The following is a 14,184-nucleotide window of genomic DNA, read 5'->3' as shown; positions in this document are numbered from 1 at the left end:
CTCAACGCGACAATGAGGTCGCGTAAATGGCGCGCAAATGACGGCGAAGTGGGACTTGCCCTTTACTGTCGCCAACTACATTTTATTTCTGTTTGCTTTGTTGTTACCATCTCCCAACTAACAATGATCTATGTGTAAGAAAGAACTGCAGATGCTGGTTTAAATCGAAGGTAGACACAAAATGTTGGAGTAAGTCAGCGGGTGAGGCAGCATCTATGGAGAGAAGGAATGGGCGACGTTTAGGGTCGAGACCCTTCTTCAGACTGATGTCCGGGGAGGGAGCTGGACAAAGATAGAATGTAGGCAGAGACAGTAAGACTAGTGGGAGAACTGGGAAGGGGATGGAGAGAGAAAGCAAGGACTATCTGAAGTTAGTGAAGTCAATGTTCATACCGCTGGGGTGTAAGCTACCCAAGTGAAATATGAGGTTCCTCCAATTTGCGCTGGGAGGAGGCCCAGGACCGAAAGGTCGGATTGGAAATGTGAGGAGGAGATGAAGTGCTGAGCCACCGGGAGATCAGGAAGCTTAAGACAGACTGAGCGGATGTGTTCAGCGAAACGATTGCCGAGCCTGCGCTTGACACCTGGAACAGCGGATACAGTAGATGAGGTTGGAGGGGGTGCAAGTGAACCTCTGCCTCACCTGGAAAGATTGTCGGGGTCCTTATATACAGTCGAGGGGGAAGGTAAAGGGACAGGTGTTGCATCTCCTGCGGTTGCAGGGGAAAGTACCTAGGGAGGGGGCGGTTTGGGTGGGAAGGGACGAGTTGCCTAGGGAGTTTCGGAGGGGTCGGTCTCTGCGGAAAGCAGAAAGGGGTGGAGATGGGAAGATGTGGCTAGTGCTGGGATCCCGTTGGAGGTGGCGAAAATGTCGGAGGATTATATGCCGTATGCGACGGCTGATGGGGTGGAAGGTGAGGACAAGAGGGACTCTGTCCTTGTTACGAACGGTAGAAGGGGGAGTAAGAGCGGAGCTGCGGGATATCGAGAAGACCCTAGTGAGAGTCTCATCTATAATGGAAGAGGGGAACCCCCGTTCCCTAAAGAATGAGGACATCTCGGATGTCCTAGTATGGAACACCTCATCCTGAGCTCAGTTGCGGCGTAGACGGAGGAATTGGGAATAGGGGATAGTCTTTACAGGAAGCAGGGTGGGAAGAAGTGTAGTCTTGATAGCTATGGGAGTCAGTATATTTGTAGTAAATGTCAGTCAATAGTCTGTTTCCTGCGATGGAGACGGTGAGAACAATGATCTATTCTACATTTTCCTTGATCTCCATTCTCTCTATCCAGTTTTCACACCTTACACTTCCTTATCTACACATTTCCTTATCTATGAACCTCCCACTCCCTGACATCAGTCTGAAGAAGGGTCTCGACCCAAAACCTCACCCGTTCCTTCTCTCCAGAGATTCTGCCTGAGTTTCTCCAGCATTTGGTGTCTATCCCCAGATCAATAGTCTAGTTCTTTAGATGCAGGTAATATGTGCCATCACTGGTTTAGTTTAGAGATGCAGCATTGAAACAGGCCCTTTGGTCCACCATGTCCATGCCGACCATCATTATCCATTCACGTTGTTCAATGTTATTCCAAATTTCGTATTCACTTCCTTCACACTAGGGGCATTTTTTTTTACAGAGATCTACAAACTTGCAAGTCTTTGGGATGTGGGAGGAAACTAGAGCACCATGGAGGAGACCCACGTGATCACAGGAGATCATGCAAACTCCACACAGGAAGCAACCGAGGTCAGGATCGAACCCAGGCGCTGAGAGGCAGCAGTTCCAGTGGCTGCACCACTGTGGTGCACAAAGTGGTGAAAGGAAGATTTCAACACGTAACCTTCTGACACATTTTTTACCCAATTTCTTAGCTGATCAAGGAGTAAAATTCACCCGAGAGAGAATAAGAGAAAGGGAGGCTGGGAAACTACACAGATAAAGCCTGGTTTCATGTGTAACACTTACCAATTCAACCTGTGATGCAGTCTGTTTGTTCTTCTGCTCGTTCTTCTGATTCTTTTTGAATGCTTGAATTGCCAACTCATGATCGCAATGGTGATGCTCCATTTCATCCTGTAGAAAATGTGCACGCTGCTATGATATTTTCCACTATAGGTTCCTTCTCCCTTCCCCTCCCCTCCCACCTGAAGCAAGTACTTGGCTGCCCTCTCACATAGCACGGACTCAACTGATGCATTCCCTAGTTATTAGGACGTTGTCCCACCCACTGGACATCAACAGAGAGAAAAGAGGGAATGAGGAAAAGATGCGAGACGTCCCTGAATATAATATGGCAATAACTGCCCTGGTGAATCATGAGAGAGAGAGAGAGTGCGAATAAGAAAGTAGGAAATACCCAGGAAAACTCTCCAGCTTCTCTCCGAACATCCGATGTTTACTCTTCAGATCCCAGATCAAGCTGAATCATTTCCACCCTGTATTTATAAGAAAGAACTGCAGATGCTGGAAAAATCGAAGGTAGACAAAAAACACTTAGTGGGTGAGGCAGCATCTATGGAGAGAAGGCATTGGTGACGTTTCGGGTCAAGACCCTTCTTCAATCTGAAGAAGGGTCTCGACCCGAAACGTCACCAATTCCTTCTCTCCATAGATGCTGCCTCACCCGCTGAGTTTCTCCAACATTTCTTGTCTACTTCCACCCTGTATGTAGTTTTGCCTTTCAGTAATGATCTGCGTCATATTAGTGATGTTGTAATGATGCTACTGAAGCAGTAAAATATGAGTTTAAGTTTAACCATCTAGAAATAGAAAGTGAACATAAAGCAGTCAATCTTTTTGCAAAAGCCCAGGTGGTCACAAATGTCCTTTGGGGAATGATACATTCTCAGCTCCATGTTAAGTCTACACCAATACTTGCAGCTATATTCTACAATGGCTTGGCAGGCGTTCAGGCGTGAGGAGCTGGCCTTGAAAAAATGGAAAGTGTTTTTTTTTTAAACTTCTTAAAGTGATTAAATAAAATGTACCTGATGGCAGTACACATCGTGCAAAGATATGGAAGAGTGGAAGTGTTGGTGAGGTTGTTTCTCTTTACTCAGTTTAAAAGTACTTTTAAAAAATAAAGCGACTTACATCATCTTTGATTAATATTCCAAATAGCTTTTCCATCACAAAGAATATATAGATGCCTCCAAGAACAGCCACCAGCTTCCAGATGTGAGTGGGTGCCGAGTGTTGAACACCATGGCCGTGAGAGTGTAAACCAAGAAACTGAAAGAAACAGGCAAAGAAAACATATCTTTAGAAAGAACAGGCCATTCAACCCATTAGGCCATTGTGTGTGTTTACCACTATCCTCTTTTGCCCTTCATTATCTAATTCCTTCAATTGCTACTTCACACTTCTCCTTTGGCCTTAAGGGCCTGTCCCACTTGGACGTCATTTACGTGCCACGCAGATGGCGCGCAAAGGTTTGGTATATCCCAAAATCCTGAGGCTCGCGCGTGGCCGCGCATCACTGCCTACGTCACCACGCATCATGCGCACATCACGTGTGCGGCATGAGGCATAAATGATGCAGCGTAAATTACGCGCAAATGACGCCCGTGGGACAGGCCCTTTCCCTTTCACTTATGCATTTAATGACAGTTCATTGAGGTAGAGTTGCACAATCTAGAGACTCACTGAGTAAAGACATTTCCAACAAACTCCCAATTACTGAAGACCATGGACTTGTTTTTTCTAGATGTGCATTTTTGACATAGAGGTGCCAGTCAGCATATTGTTCCTTGCTGTTGTGGCTGTGGCAGATCATCATCCTATAAGCTGCTTAAACTGTTTACGGGCCCGACTGTCTAACTCAATTGATATACCTTCATTATTTTAATTTTAGTAATCTTTTTGTAGCATTAAAACTTCTAAAAGTGTGAAATTCTTTTATTTTACCTTTTAGAGGTACTGGTACGCTGTACTGCCAAGTATTGCCAAAAAATAGCACTGTCGCTAATAATCTAAAGATTTATTTGTTAATAATCTAAACAAAACCGCAGCAATCTCATCTCTTGACTCTCAATAACCGGGGAGAGATCCCATCAAGCCCTGGGGGCCTATCGATTTTAATATTCTTTAAGCGCCCAAACACCTTGCCTTCTTTGATATCAACATGCCAGAGAATATCAGTATGCCCATGTATTATTTTACTGCATAGAACTGTACAGAAGGTGGACACAAAGTGCTGGAGTAACTCAGCGGGTCAAGAAAATAGGCAACGTTTCGGGTCGAGACCCTTCTTTAGACAGGAGAAAACCCATGGCCTCCTGAAAGTGCAACACAAATAGATAGAGTGAAAGTGTAAATAGATAGGAATGGTTAGGAGAGGTTTAATTTCCAATGCTCTCACCGTGGGTATAAGATGCAGCACAGCATCACCAGTGAGTGACCCCACAGCCAGACTTACAAATGCCTGTATGACATACTGGTAAGCAGTGGTACAGCTGGTGAACAGAACGACCACAATCCCAACCACTGCACAAAGGCTGACAAGCAACGTTGCAATTGATCCATAAATAAATCCTGGAAAATATGAATTTGGAAAATTAACAATTCACAAAGGTTAAAAGTGATTATTAGCACCTTTGAGAGTGTAATTCTCTCTTTCCAGGGTACTCTTTCCTGTCAAGGTATTCTTTTCTCTTTTTATTCAGTTTTTCCAACCTCGTATCACTTTACATCCCATCCAAGATGTTCCAAAACACTTTTTAGTGAGGCCGAGGTTCACCTGCACCTCTTCCAACCTCATCTACTACATCCGATTTTCCCAATGTGGCCTCCTGTACTAGTCTCGGCGAGACGAAGCATAAACCAGGTCTATGCATTCGGTCTTGGAGTACCGAATACTTGCATTCGGTATGCCATGGTCCACTGGATCTCCCGGTTGCTGAACATTTTAACTCCCAACAGTATGAACATTGAATTACCCAGTTTCAAGTTATAACACAATTACTACCCCCTCTTTCATACCTCGGTTGAGTATTGGAGCAAAAAGGTCCATCTACAGTTGTACAGGGCCCTAGTGAGACCACACCTGAAGTATTGTGTGCAGTTTTGGTCTCCAAATTTGAGGAAAGACATTCTTGCTATTGAGGGTGTGCAGTGTAGGCTCACAAGGTTAATTCCCGGGATGGCGGGACTGTCATATGCTGAGAGAATGGAGCGGCTGGGCTTGTACACTCTGGAGTTTAGAAGGATGAGAGGGAATCTTATTGAAACATATAAGATTATTAAGGGTTTGGACACTCTAGAGGCAGGAAACATGTTCCCGATGTTGGGGGAGTCCAGAACCAGGGGCCTCAGTTTACGAATAAGGGGTAAGCCATTTAGAACGGAGATGAGGAAACACTTTTTCACACAGCGAGTTGCGAGTCTGTGGAATTCTCTGCCTGTGGAGGCCGGTTCTCTGGATGTTTTCAAGGGAGAGCTAGATAGGGCTCTTAACGATAGCAGAGTCAGGAGATATGGGGAGAGGCAGGAACGTGTGTACTGGTTTGGGGATAATCACCATTGAATGGCGGTGTTGGCTCGAAGAGCCGAATGGCCTACTCCTGCACCTATTATCTTTTGTCTATTGTCAACTTTATCCCCCCCTCTTTCCTCATCCCTCTCCCCGGCTTTACAGTTCACTCCTTATCTGCCACCCGTTTGTCTCTCGTCTTTGTCGCTTATTCCGTTAACACCCAATTCTTAAAAAGACTTGGGGTAACTCAGCAGGTCTAGCAGCATCTCTGAAGGATGAGAATAGGTGACGTTTTGGATGGAGATTCTTCTTCAGACTGATTGTAGTAAGGTGGAGAAGGTCTGAAACATCGTCTCTTCATGTCCTGCAGAGATGCTGCCTGTCTCACTGAGTTACTCCAGCACTGTGCCTTTTTTGTGAACCAGCATCTGCAGCCTCTTGTGTCAACATAAAACTGTCTTGATGAAGCAATAAGCAGAGAGGGCCCTCATCCTATTGTTTGGAAATGATAGTCATAGAGTCAAACAAAAGAGAAACAAGCCTTTCGGCTCAACCTGACCATACCAACCGAGATGCCCCATCTAAGCTACGACTGTTTGCCCACGTTTGGTCCATATCCCTTTCTTATCCATGTATCTGAGCAAATATTATCATGGAATCTCCATCAGAGAGTGCTACAGCATCTTAGTTTTAAGCATCTCATCTCTTCAGAAAAATGGCATCTCGAACAATGCAGAACTCCATAAGTATTGAATTAGATTACATGCTTTGGGATCTAAAGCAAGACTTGACCCAAACTCTCTAAACCTGAGTCATTGGTCACACCAAGATGTCTATCACATACACATGTGACATTGATGAGAAAAGTTACAGTCATTTGCTGGAGGGCTTACTTTCAGCAGTGGTCAGCTGAAACTGCTGCTGGTCTGTGCCTGGGTGTGTTCTGGTGCAGGCTCCACTCACAAGTTGCTGGATTAATGCAGGGCTCAGCTGAACAAAATCACTCTGGGAAATCATGCCGTTGGCTGCAATCTGATGGATGATCATTATTTCACTGGAGCTAAAACATTTCTACAGAGCGAAAAGGGAAAAGAAGAGAACCCTGCTGTTAGACATTTCAATCAACATTCTAAATAAAACTTAGAGGCACAAGGGCCTAGTAGCGTTGCTGCTACAATTAGGAAATAATGAAGCACAGCATTAATTTAGCAATTTTGCTCCTTATTGTAGATTCATTACCAGAATACACGTGTGTGTGCTCTTCATCCACTCAAACAACTATTTTAGCGGAAGACATTAGAATCAGGTAGCATCTTTGTAGAGTAATGGAGAGAGACAGGCCCCTTCTTCAGAATGAAAAAGTGTCTCTACTCTAACCATTATTAGCCCATTTCATCCACAGATTCTACCTGACCTGCTCAGTTCCTCCAGCAGTTTGTTTTTTTTACTCACAATTTCAGCATCTGCACTCTCGTGTGTATCCAATTCTTTTATTCCCTTTGAATGTATCAAGTCAAGTCAAGTCAAGTTTATTTGTCACATGCACATACGAGATGTGCAGTGAAAGAATATCAGTTTGATTATTCTTGAATATAGAAGTATGGAGGTCATGTTGCAGTTGTACTGAGTATAGAAGTTGGGAGGTCATGTTGCAGTTGTATAAGACATTGGTGAGGCCGCATTTAGAGTATTGCGTTCAGACCTGGGCACCATGTTATAGGAGAGATGCTGTCAAGCTGGAAAGGGTACAGAGAAGATTTACAAGTTTGTTGCCAGGGCTAGAGGGCCTGAGCTATTGGCAGAGGTTGGGTAGGCTGGGACCCTATTCCTTGGAGTGCAGGAGGGTGAGGGATAATCTTATTGAGGTGTAAAAAATCATGGGAGGATTGGGTAACCGCACAGGGTCTCTTGCCCAGAGAAGGGGAATCAAGGATGACATAGGTTCAAGGTGAAGGGGGAAAGATTTAATAGGAATCTGAGAGGTAACTTTTTCATACAAAGGGTGTTGGATGTATGGAACAAGCTGCCAGAGGAGGTAGTTGAGGCTGAACATTTAAGAAGCTTTTAGACAGGTACATGGATAGGACAGATTTGGGGGGATATGGATCAAGCGCACGCAAGTGGGACGTGTAGCTGGTGCATGCTGGCCGGTGTGGGCAAGTTGGGTCAAAGGGCCTGTTTCCACATTGTATGACGGGCCTGTTTCCACATTGTATCACCCTATGACGGGCCTGTTTCCAGGCTGTATCCCTCTATGACTATGGCTCAAGTTCAAGTTCAAGTTTACATTTATTGTCACATGCACCAATTGCTACAGTGAAATTTGGGTTACCATACAGCAGGCACGTGCCGTCAGGGTGGGAAAGGTAGGCACTGCCTACCCTGACTAAAATTATAAAATGGTAATTACTAAATATAAATAGTAACGGCATGGGAGAATTATGCCTATCTAAGAGACCGATCTCTTAGGTAGGCATAATTCTCCGTGCCTTTCATCCGCAGCACTTGTAACCCTTGAAGGTCTGTGCAGCCCACGTGCCGTCAGCGCTGCCTGAAGCTGTCAATTTCAAGCGGGGCTGAAGGCAGCTAAAATTCTATTTCAGCGCTGGTTTCTTGGCGGGGTTTTCAAATATGGATTGTCATTATTTTAAGTGTATCTTAGGAAACAAAGAGAGAAGAATGGAGTTCGTGTACCGATAATGTGGTAAGTACATTTTGTGTTTATGTTTTTAAATACCATATTTCCTGGGGTGTGGGGGTGGGGGACAGAGTTCCTTTCACTGATCCTTAAATTCCGACAGCGATTGAGGTTACTCGGCTGTGGGAGTTTAAGGATTTGCGGGAAGCGGCTGACATGAGCGAGCGGCAGGTGAGAGATGTTCAGACGGAGAGCACTGCCAGAGGTGAGCGGGCCGGCAGAAGGCACTGAAGTGGCGGCCTGTTCTGCTGTCGGCTCCCGGCGGCCGCTCGCAGCCACCCAAGCTGCTTCTATCCCCGGCTGCAACGTGGTTGCTCCGCACCCGAAGCGCCACGGCAGCGGTGAGTGGGTGAGTTACTGGCATTATCCCCGACTCCCTCCTTCTCAACACTCCTGCCCTCCCCGCAACTTTACGCCTGGCACAGACTCTCTTGAAAGGAACTCTCCCCCCAATTGGTCCCTTGAACACCACCGCCAGTTTAAATTCCATTTGGAATATTTTGGAGGACCAAGAACCAAGAACAAGTGTTGTCATTCAATTAGATGACAACTGATTCAACTTTTCCCTATGCTCCCGTTTTTCCCACCATCTCTCCACCTGCCATCATCCTTCACCCCCCCACCCATTCAGTAATTCAGAATAAAGGAGACTTGGAAGCATTGGGCAAATTGAATTGTTACTGCCTTTATTTTTATATTTTACGGAGAGAACAATCTGCGCATGTGCGTTTATGTTTTTTTTTAAAGCCGGCTGACTGCCTACCTTGAGTAATTACTCACGGCACGTGCCTGCCATACAGCCGTACGAATAAAAAAAGAACACAACACACGATAGAATTTAACATAAACATCCCCACACAGCGGAATCAACGTTTCCCACTGTGAGGGAAGGCACCAAAGTTCAGACAGCTTCCTTGCTCTTTGTTGTTCACCCGCGGTCGGGGTTCTTATTTTCTGATTCTGTTTGTCCTGACATTAATTTCAGTTATTTCTGTAGAGCTGAACTATATATGGCACCCACTCGTTTTGGTTCTCCAAATAAGATAAAAGCTTTAGCAAATATTTCTGCCCGAAATACTCTTCCTCTTCAATCTACAAAACCACATTATAGTACAGCGGTGCCCTCTGGTGGTCAGATATTGGTTCTTTGAGTTTAAGAAGGAACTGCAGATGCTGGAAAATCGAAGGTAGACAAAAGTGCTGGAGGAACTCAGCGGGTGCAGCAGCATCTACGGACCTTCGCTCCATAGATGCTGCTGCACCCGCTGAGTTTCTCCAGCACTTTTGTCTACCGTTGGTTCTTTGGGTTCCAGGTAGATAGACATACGGATATAGAGGGATAGGGATGATGTGCAGGCAGAGGAGAATAATTTAGCTTGCCATCATGTTTGGCAAGGACATCATGGACCTGTACCAATGCTACACTGTTTTATATTCTGTATAGATCCTAACTCAACTTTACCTGACTCAACTACCAGGTTATTAAAATGTTAAACATTTTGGGCAGTGAACATCTCCCACTTGAACCAAGTACGCCTGAAATCATTTATCTATGAAATCATTTCACGCAGGGAAATAAAAAATAAAATAAATGCTGGAAGAACTCAGCAAGTCAGGCAGCATCTGTGGAGAGAGGAATAGAATTAACAGTTCAGGAAGGATTCTGATGAAAAAACCATCAACGTGAAACGTTCACTGCTATTCCCAGCTGTTATGTTGAGACGGAACCATCCTTCTGCAACCAGAGCAGTCCTGAAGTACTATCTACTGTACCTCATCGGAGATCCTCAGACTATCTTTGATCGGACTTTACTGGCTTTACCTTGCACTCAGTGTTATTTCCTTATCATGTATCTGATATATCCTGTCTTTACACATCCCTCCCTCCAGCTTTACATTTCACTCCTCCTCTCTGCTTACCTGACACACTTTCGTCACCATTTTACCTCTGATCTTTGTCACTAATTCCATCCATCTGGCAAAGCCCTATCCCCCCTACCCCCCCCCCCCCCCCCCCCCCCCCCCCCCCCCCCCTCTTTACCTATATCCACCTTTCACTTGCCTGGCTTTATCCTGCACCTTCCCCCCACCTCTCTTTTCTAGCTTTCTCATCTTACCTCCACCAGTCTGAAGAAGGATCCCAACCTAAAGCTCCATCTGTCCATTCCCTCCACATATGTTGCCTGACCCACTGAGTTGCCCCAACACTTTGTGTTTGTGCTTCCTTTCAACTAATTGCCTTTCTAATGCTTGCTGTGCCTGCCTGATTACACGTGTTTCAGTAACCAGTGCACACAGACCCCTCTGCATATCATTTTGCACTATTTAAAAAGGCAATTTTTTTTTGCCCCTGCCAAACAATTAACTTCACACTTTTCATTTTAATTTCTACTTACACCAGCTCGTAAGTACAGTAGTCTGCATTGATTGTAATTTCTACATGTGGAAACCAAGGAAGAGTTGTTGTGTTGTGAACACATTGGAAATCCTGCCCTAGGTTTCATCGCTTGAACCCAGGGGTAGTGAAACCAATTGCAACAGCCTTTATTGACTTGGCTCAGGGACCATACCACTGGAACTTGATCATTCCACATTGTGAAACCAGTTGAGCCAGGGGTTTCCCTGATAAGCCTGGTTTCAATAGGACGTGATATCATATCATGGAACCCTGATGCAGCGCAGGCTGGATGTCCTGAGGGTCGGTCAGTAACAATTGATAAAAGAGAATTGCTGTAAGGTGTGTAACATTACCATGTTCCAGGTAGTATTCTCCTTCTCCTCCGGGTTATGATTTGCCAGCCGATGGGAACTATGGTCAAGCTCTTCCTCGTGTTCATGACCTTGTTCACTCTCACTCTCTTGCCCGTGACCTTCACTATGCTCGTGGTCTGGATCTTCATGGTTATCATGAGCTAAACCAATTTTACTCATCAAGTCTTCAAGTTCTGAAAATGAAAGGAGGAAGCCTTGGCATTTATGTAGTTCCACCGTCCACCACTTGATTCAGAATTCCTGTTCCTCCCACCAAGCCCACACTGTGAAATTTTCCCCATCCCCACAAATGTACAAAACAATTCCAATTGTTCTTTGGTAAACTAGACCATGATAATGCAAGACAAAGTAAACAAGTTTCAGCCCGAAATGTTGTCAATTTCCTTCGCTCCATAGATGCTGCCGCTAAGGGTTTCAGCCCGAAACGTTGCCTGTTTCCTCTGCTCTATAGATGCTGCCGCTTTAAGGGTTACGGCCCGAAATGTTGCCCATTTCCTTCGATGTTGCTGCACCCGCAGAGTTTCTCCAGCACTTTTGTCTACCTTCAATTTTCCAGCATCTGCATTTCCTTTTTAAACAAGTAATCAGTCCAACCTTGGTAATGCAATGCCCATAGTGGTTTGGTGCTGTGGTATGGTAGTGTTTAGTGTTATGCTGGATGGTTCAGGAGCCAAATGATTGCTGGGAAGAAGCTACTCAAGGAGGTCATGGATCTCAGCCTCGTGTAAGTTCTACTGGAAAGAGAATGTGACCAGGGTGGTATGGGTCTTAGATGATTTCCGTTGCTTTTGTGAAGTAGCACCTCCTGTAGATTCCTTTGACAGTGGGGAAGTCAGTTACTGCAATGGACCAGGCAATGTCCACCACTTTCTGCTGCCTCCTTCTTTCCTGGGATCAAGACAGAGTGAATGTCGAGAAGATGGGGGAGTCCCGAGGTGGATTTCTAATCAGTGACGAAAGGAAAGGACAGGGCACGAAGATGGACCTCAGAAATGTTGTCGCAGCCATCATTTTATTGAACAGCAGCAGGTCTCAATGGGCTGAAGAGTCTACTCCTGATCTTGCCTCTCATGGACATTGCAGAAGTCTGCACTGCAATGTGAAAATGAAGATGTCCGCTTTTACTGCGATAAACCCAAGTTGCAGTTGCATCCCCAGCTCTAGTCTCCCTGCCCAATGCCTCTACTCAGGCCACTAGCGAAAGAAAAGCAGAATAGAGAATGTTTTCCTTACCTGTTCTGGTGAAGTTCCGAGATTCATTATGGTACATGTGAAAGATAAAGTTAAGGAAGTACTCAGGCCCTGGCAATAGGTGCTGGAGGATGCAGTCGCCTCGTAAGACGTGGTAAAGGACTACAGCAGAAAAGTGGCCAACATTAATTCCTGCCATTCCGTTGGACACCAATTCATACTCTTCTAAGATTTGAGTTGAGTTGACACAGGGCTGGAGGTTAAAAGAAATTAATTATCAAACATATCTAGTAACTAAACACCTTCTAACAGCCTATACTTCTTCCTCGTTCATGTTTTCTCCCCAAACCTTTCCCAACAGTTTCTAGTGTTCCCTTTCTCCATCGTCTTATCACTGATACTAAAAGAGAATCGAATAGATGTACAAGAATTGCATCCGATGGAGAAAGGGCCAGTGGGTGGCGGTGGTGAGTTGCTCTGAACAGGGTTATGGCCCTGTCCCACGATACAAGTTCATTCAAGTGCTCTCCCGAGTTTAAAAAAAAATCAAACTCGTGGTAAGCACAGAGAATGAACGTGGCGGGTACGTCGGAGCTCAGGGACGTCTCTTAGCGGCTCGTAACGCTAACGGCAGGTACTCGGGAAGACTCGCTAACAGCAGATAAGCTCGGGAAGACTCGTGAAGATTTTTCAACATGTTGAAAAATGTCCATGAGAGCCCCGAGTACCCACAAGCGGCCATTACCGTAAATCTCCTAGTTCGAATCAGGGCAAACTCAGGAGAACTCTTGGAATTAACTCATAGAGTGGGACAGGGCTTTTAGGGTTGGGGTTAGGGTGAGTTGCAACGAACAATGCCATCATGAACAGGAAGGGCCAAATGGGCCTCTGTGCAGCACTCACAATATACATCACTAGAGTCAGGAGTGGTTCCAGACGATTGGACAATTGCCAATATTACTCGACTGCACAAGAAGGGAGCAAAGCAGAATAGTGGGAACTATTGGCCGGTTAGTCTGGCTTCAGTGGTTGGTAAGAATTTAGAGTGCATTATGAAGGACGAGGTTACAGAATACGTAGAAGATCATGATTAAATAGGCCAAAGTCAGCATGTGAAAGGGAGATCTTGATGACGTATATCTGCTGGAATTCTTCTCTGCAGAAGTAAATCACAGGACAGACAAAGGAGAGTCAGTGGACGTTGTTTACCTAGATTTTCAGAAAGTTTTTGATAAGTTTCCACACGTGAGGCTGCTGAGGAAGATGAGAGCCCACGGTATCAAAGGGCAGATACTGGCATGGATATCAGGTTGGCTGGATGGCAGAAGGCAGAGACTAGCGCAGTTCCGCAGGGCTCGGTGCTGGGGCCACTGCTCTTCACATTGTATATTAGTCATTTGGATGAGGGGGTTGGAGGCTTTGTGGCCAAGTTTGCAGATGATACAAAAATTGGTGGAGGGGCAGGTAGTGTAGAGAAAGCAGGGACTCTGCAGAAGGACTTGGGACAGGTTGGGAGAGTGGGCAGAGAAGTGGCAGATGGAATATAGTATGGCAAAGTGTGGAGTCATGCATTTTGGTAGTAGGAATAAAGTTGTAGACTATTTTCTAAATGGGGAGAGAATCCAGAAATCGGAGGTGCAAAGGGACCTGGGAGTGCTGGTGCTGGTGCAGCACTCCTAAAATCTGCAAGTCAAATCAGTAGTAATGAAAGCAAACGCAATGCTAGCATTTATTTCAAGAGGGCTTGCATACAAAAACAGAGATGTAACGCTGAGGCACTATAAGTTGCTGGTCAGGCCGCATTTGGAGCAATTTTGGGCACCATATCTGAGGAGAGGGTCCAGAGGAGTTTTACAAGAATGATTCCAGGAATGAGTGGGTTAGCATATGATGAGCGTTTAACGACACTGGTCCTCTACTGGTTGGAATTGAGAAGGATGAGGGGGGACCTCATTGAAACCTAGCGAACAGTGAAAGGCTTGGATAGTGTGGATGTGGAGAGCATATTTCCACTGGTGGGAGAGTCTAGGATTAGAGATCATAGCCT

General features: G+C 45.4%; 1 protein-coding gene across 1 annotated transcript in view; it reads right to left on the bottom strand.

The window, feature by feature from the left end:
* slc39a4 (solute carrier family 39 member 4) overlaps nt 1-14,184 on the bottom strand; it is a 53,694-nt gene that overhangs the window by 15,253 nt on the left and 24,257 nt on the right. The window contains exons 3-8 of the mRNA XM_055665516.1: nt 12,180-12,390; nt 10,926-11,119; nt 6,370-6,547; nt 4,364-4,536; nt 3,097-3,234; nt 1,969-2,076 (exon numbers count right to left, since the gene is read on the bottom strand). Coding sequence (XP_055521491.1) covers nt 1,969-2,076; nt 3,097-3,234; nt 4,364-4,536; nt 6,370-6,547; nt 10,926-11,119; nt 12,180-12,390 — 1,002 coding nt within the window. The remainder of the gene's footprint in view (nt 1-1,968; nt 2,077-3,096; nt 3,235-4,363; nt 4,537-6,369; nt 6,548-10,925; nt 11,120-12,179; nt 12,391-14,184) is intronic.

This window comes from Leucoraja erinacea, chromosome 2, assembly GCF_028641065.1.
Source record: "Leucoraja erinacea ecotype New England chromosome 2, Leri_hhj_1, whole genome shotgun sequence".
In the NCBI taxonomy this organism is placed as follows: domain Eukaryota; kingdom Metazoa; phylum Chordata; class Chondrichthyes; order Rajiformes; family Rajidae; genus Leucoraja; species Leucoraja erinaceus.
The sequence above is the reverse complement of the archived record's forward strand: the minus strand, read 5'-3'. Positions and strand labels throughout refer to the sequence as shown.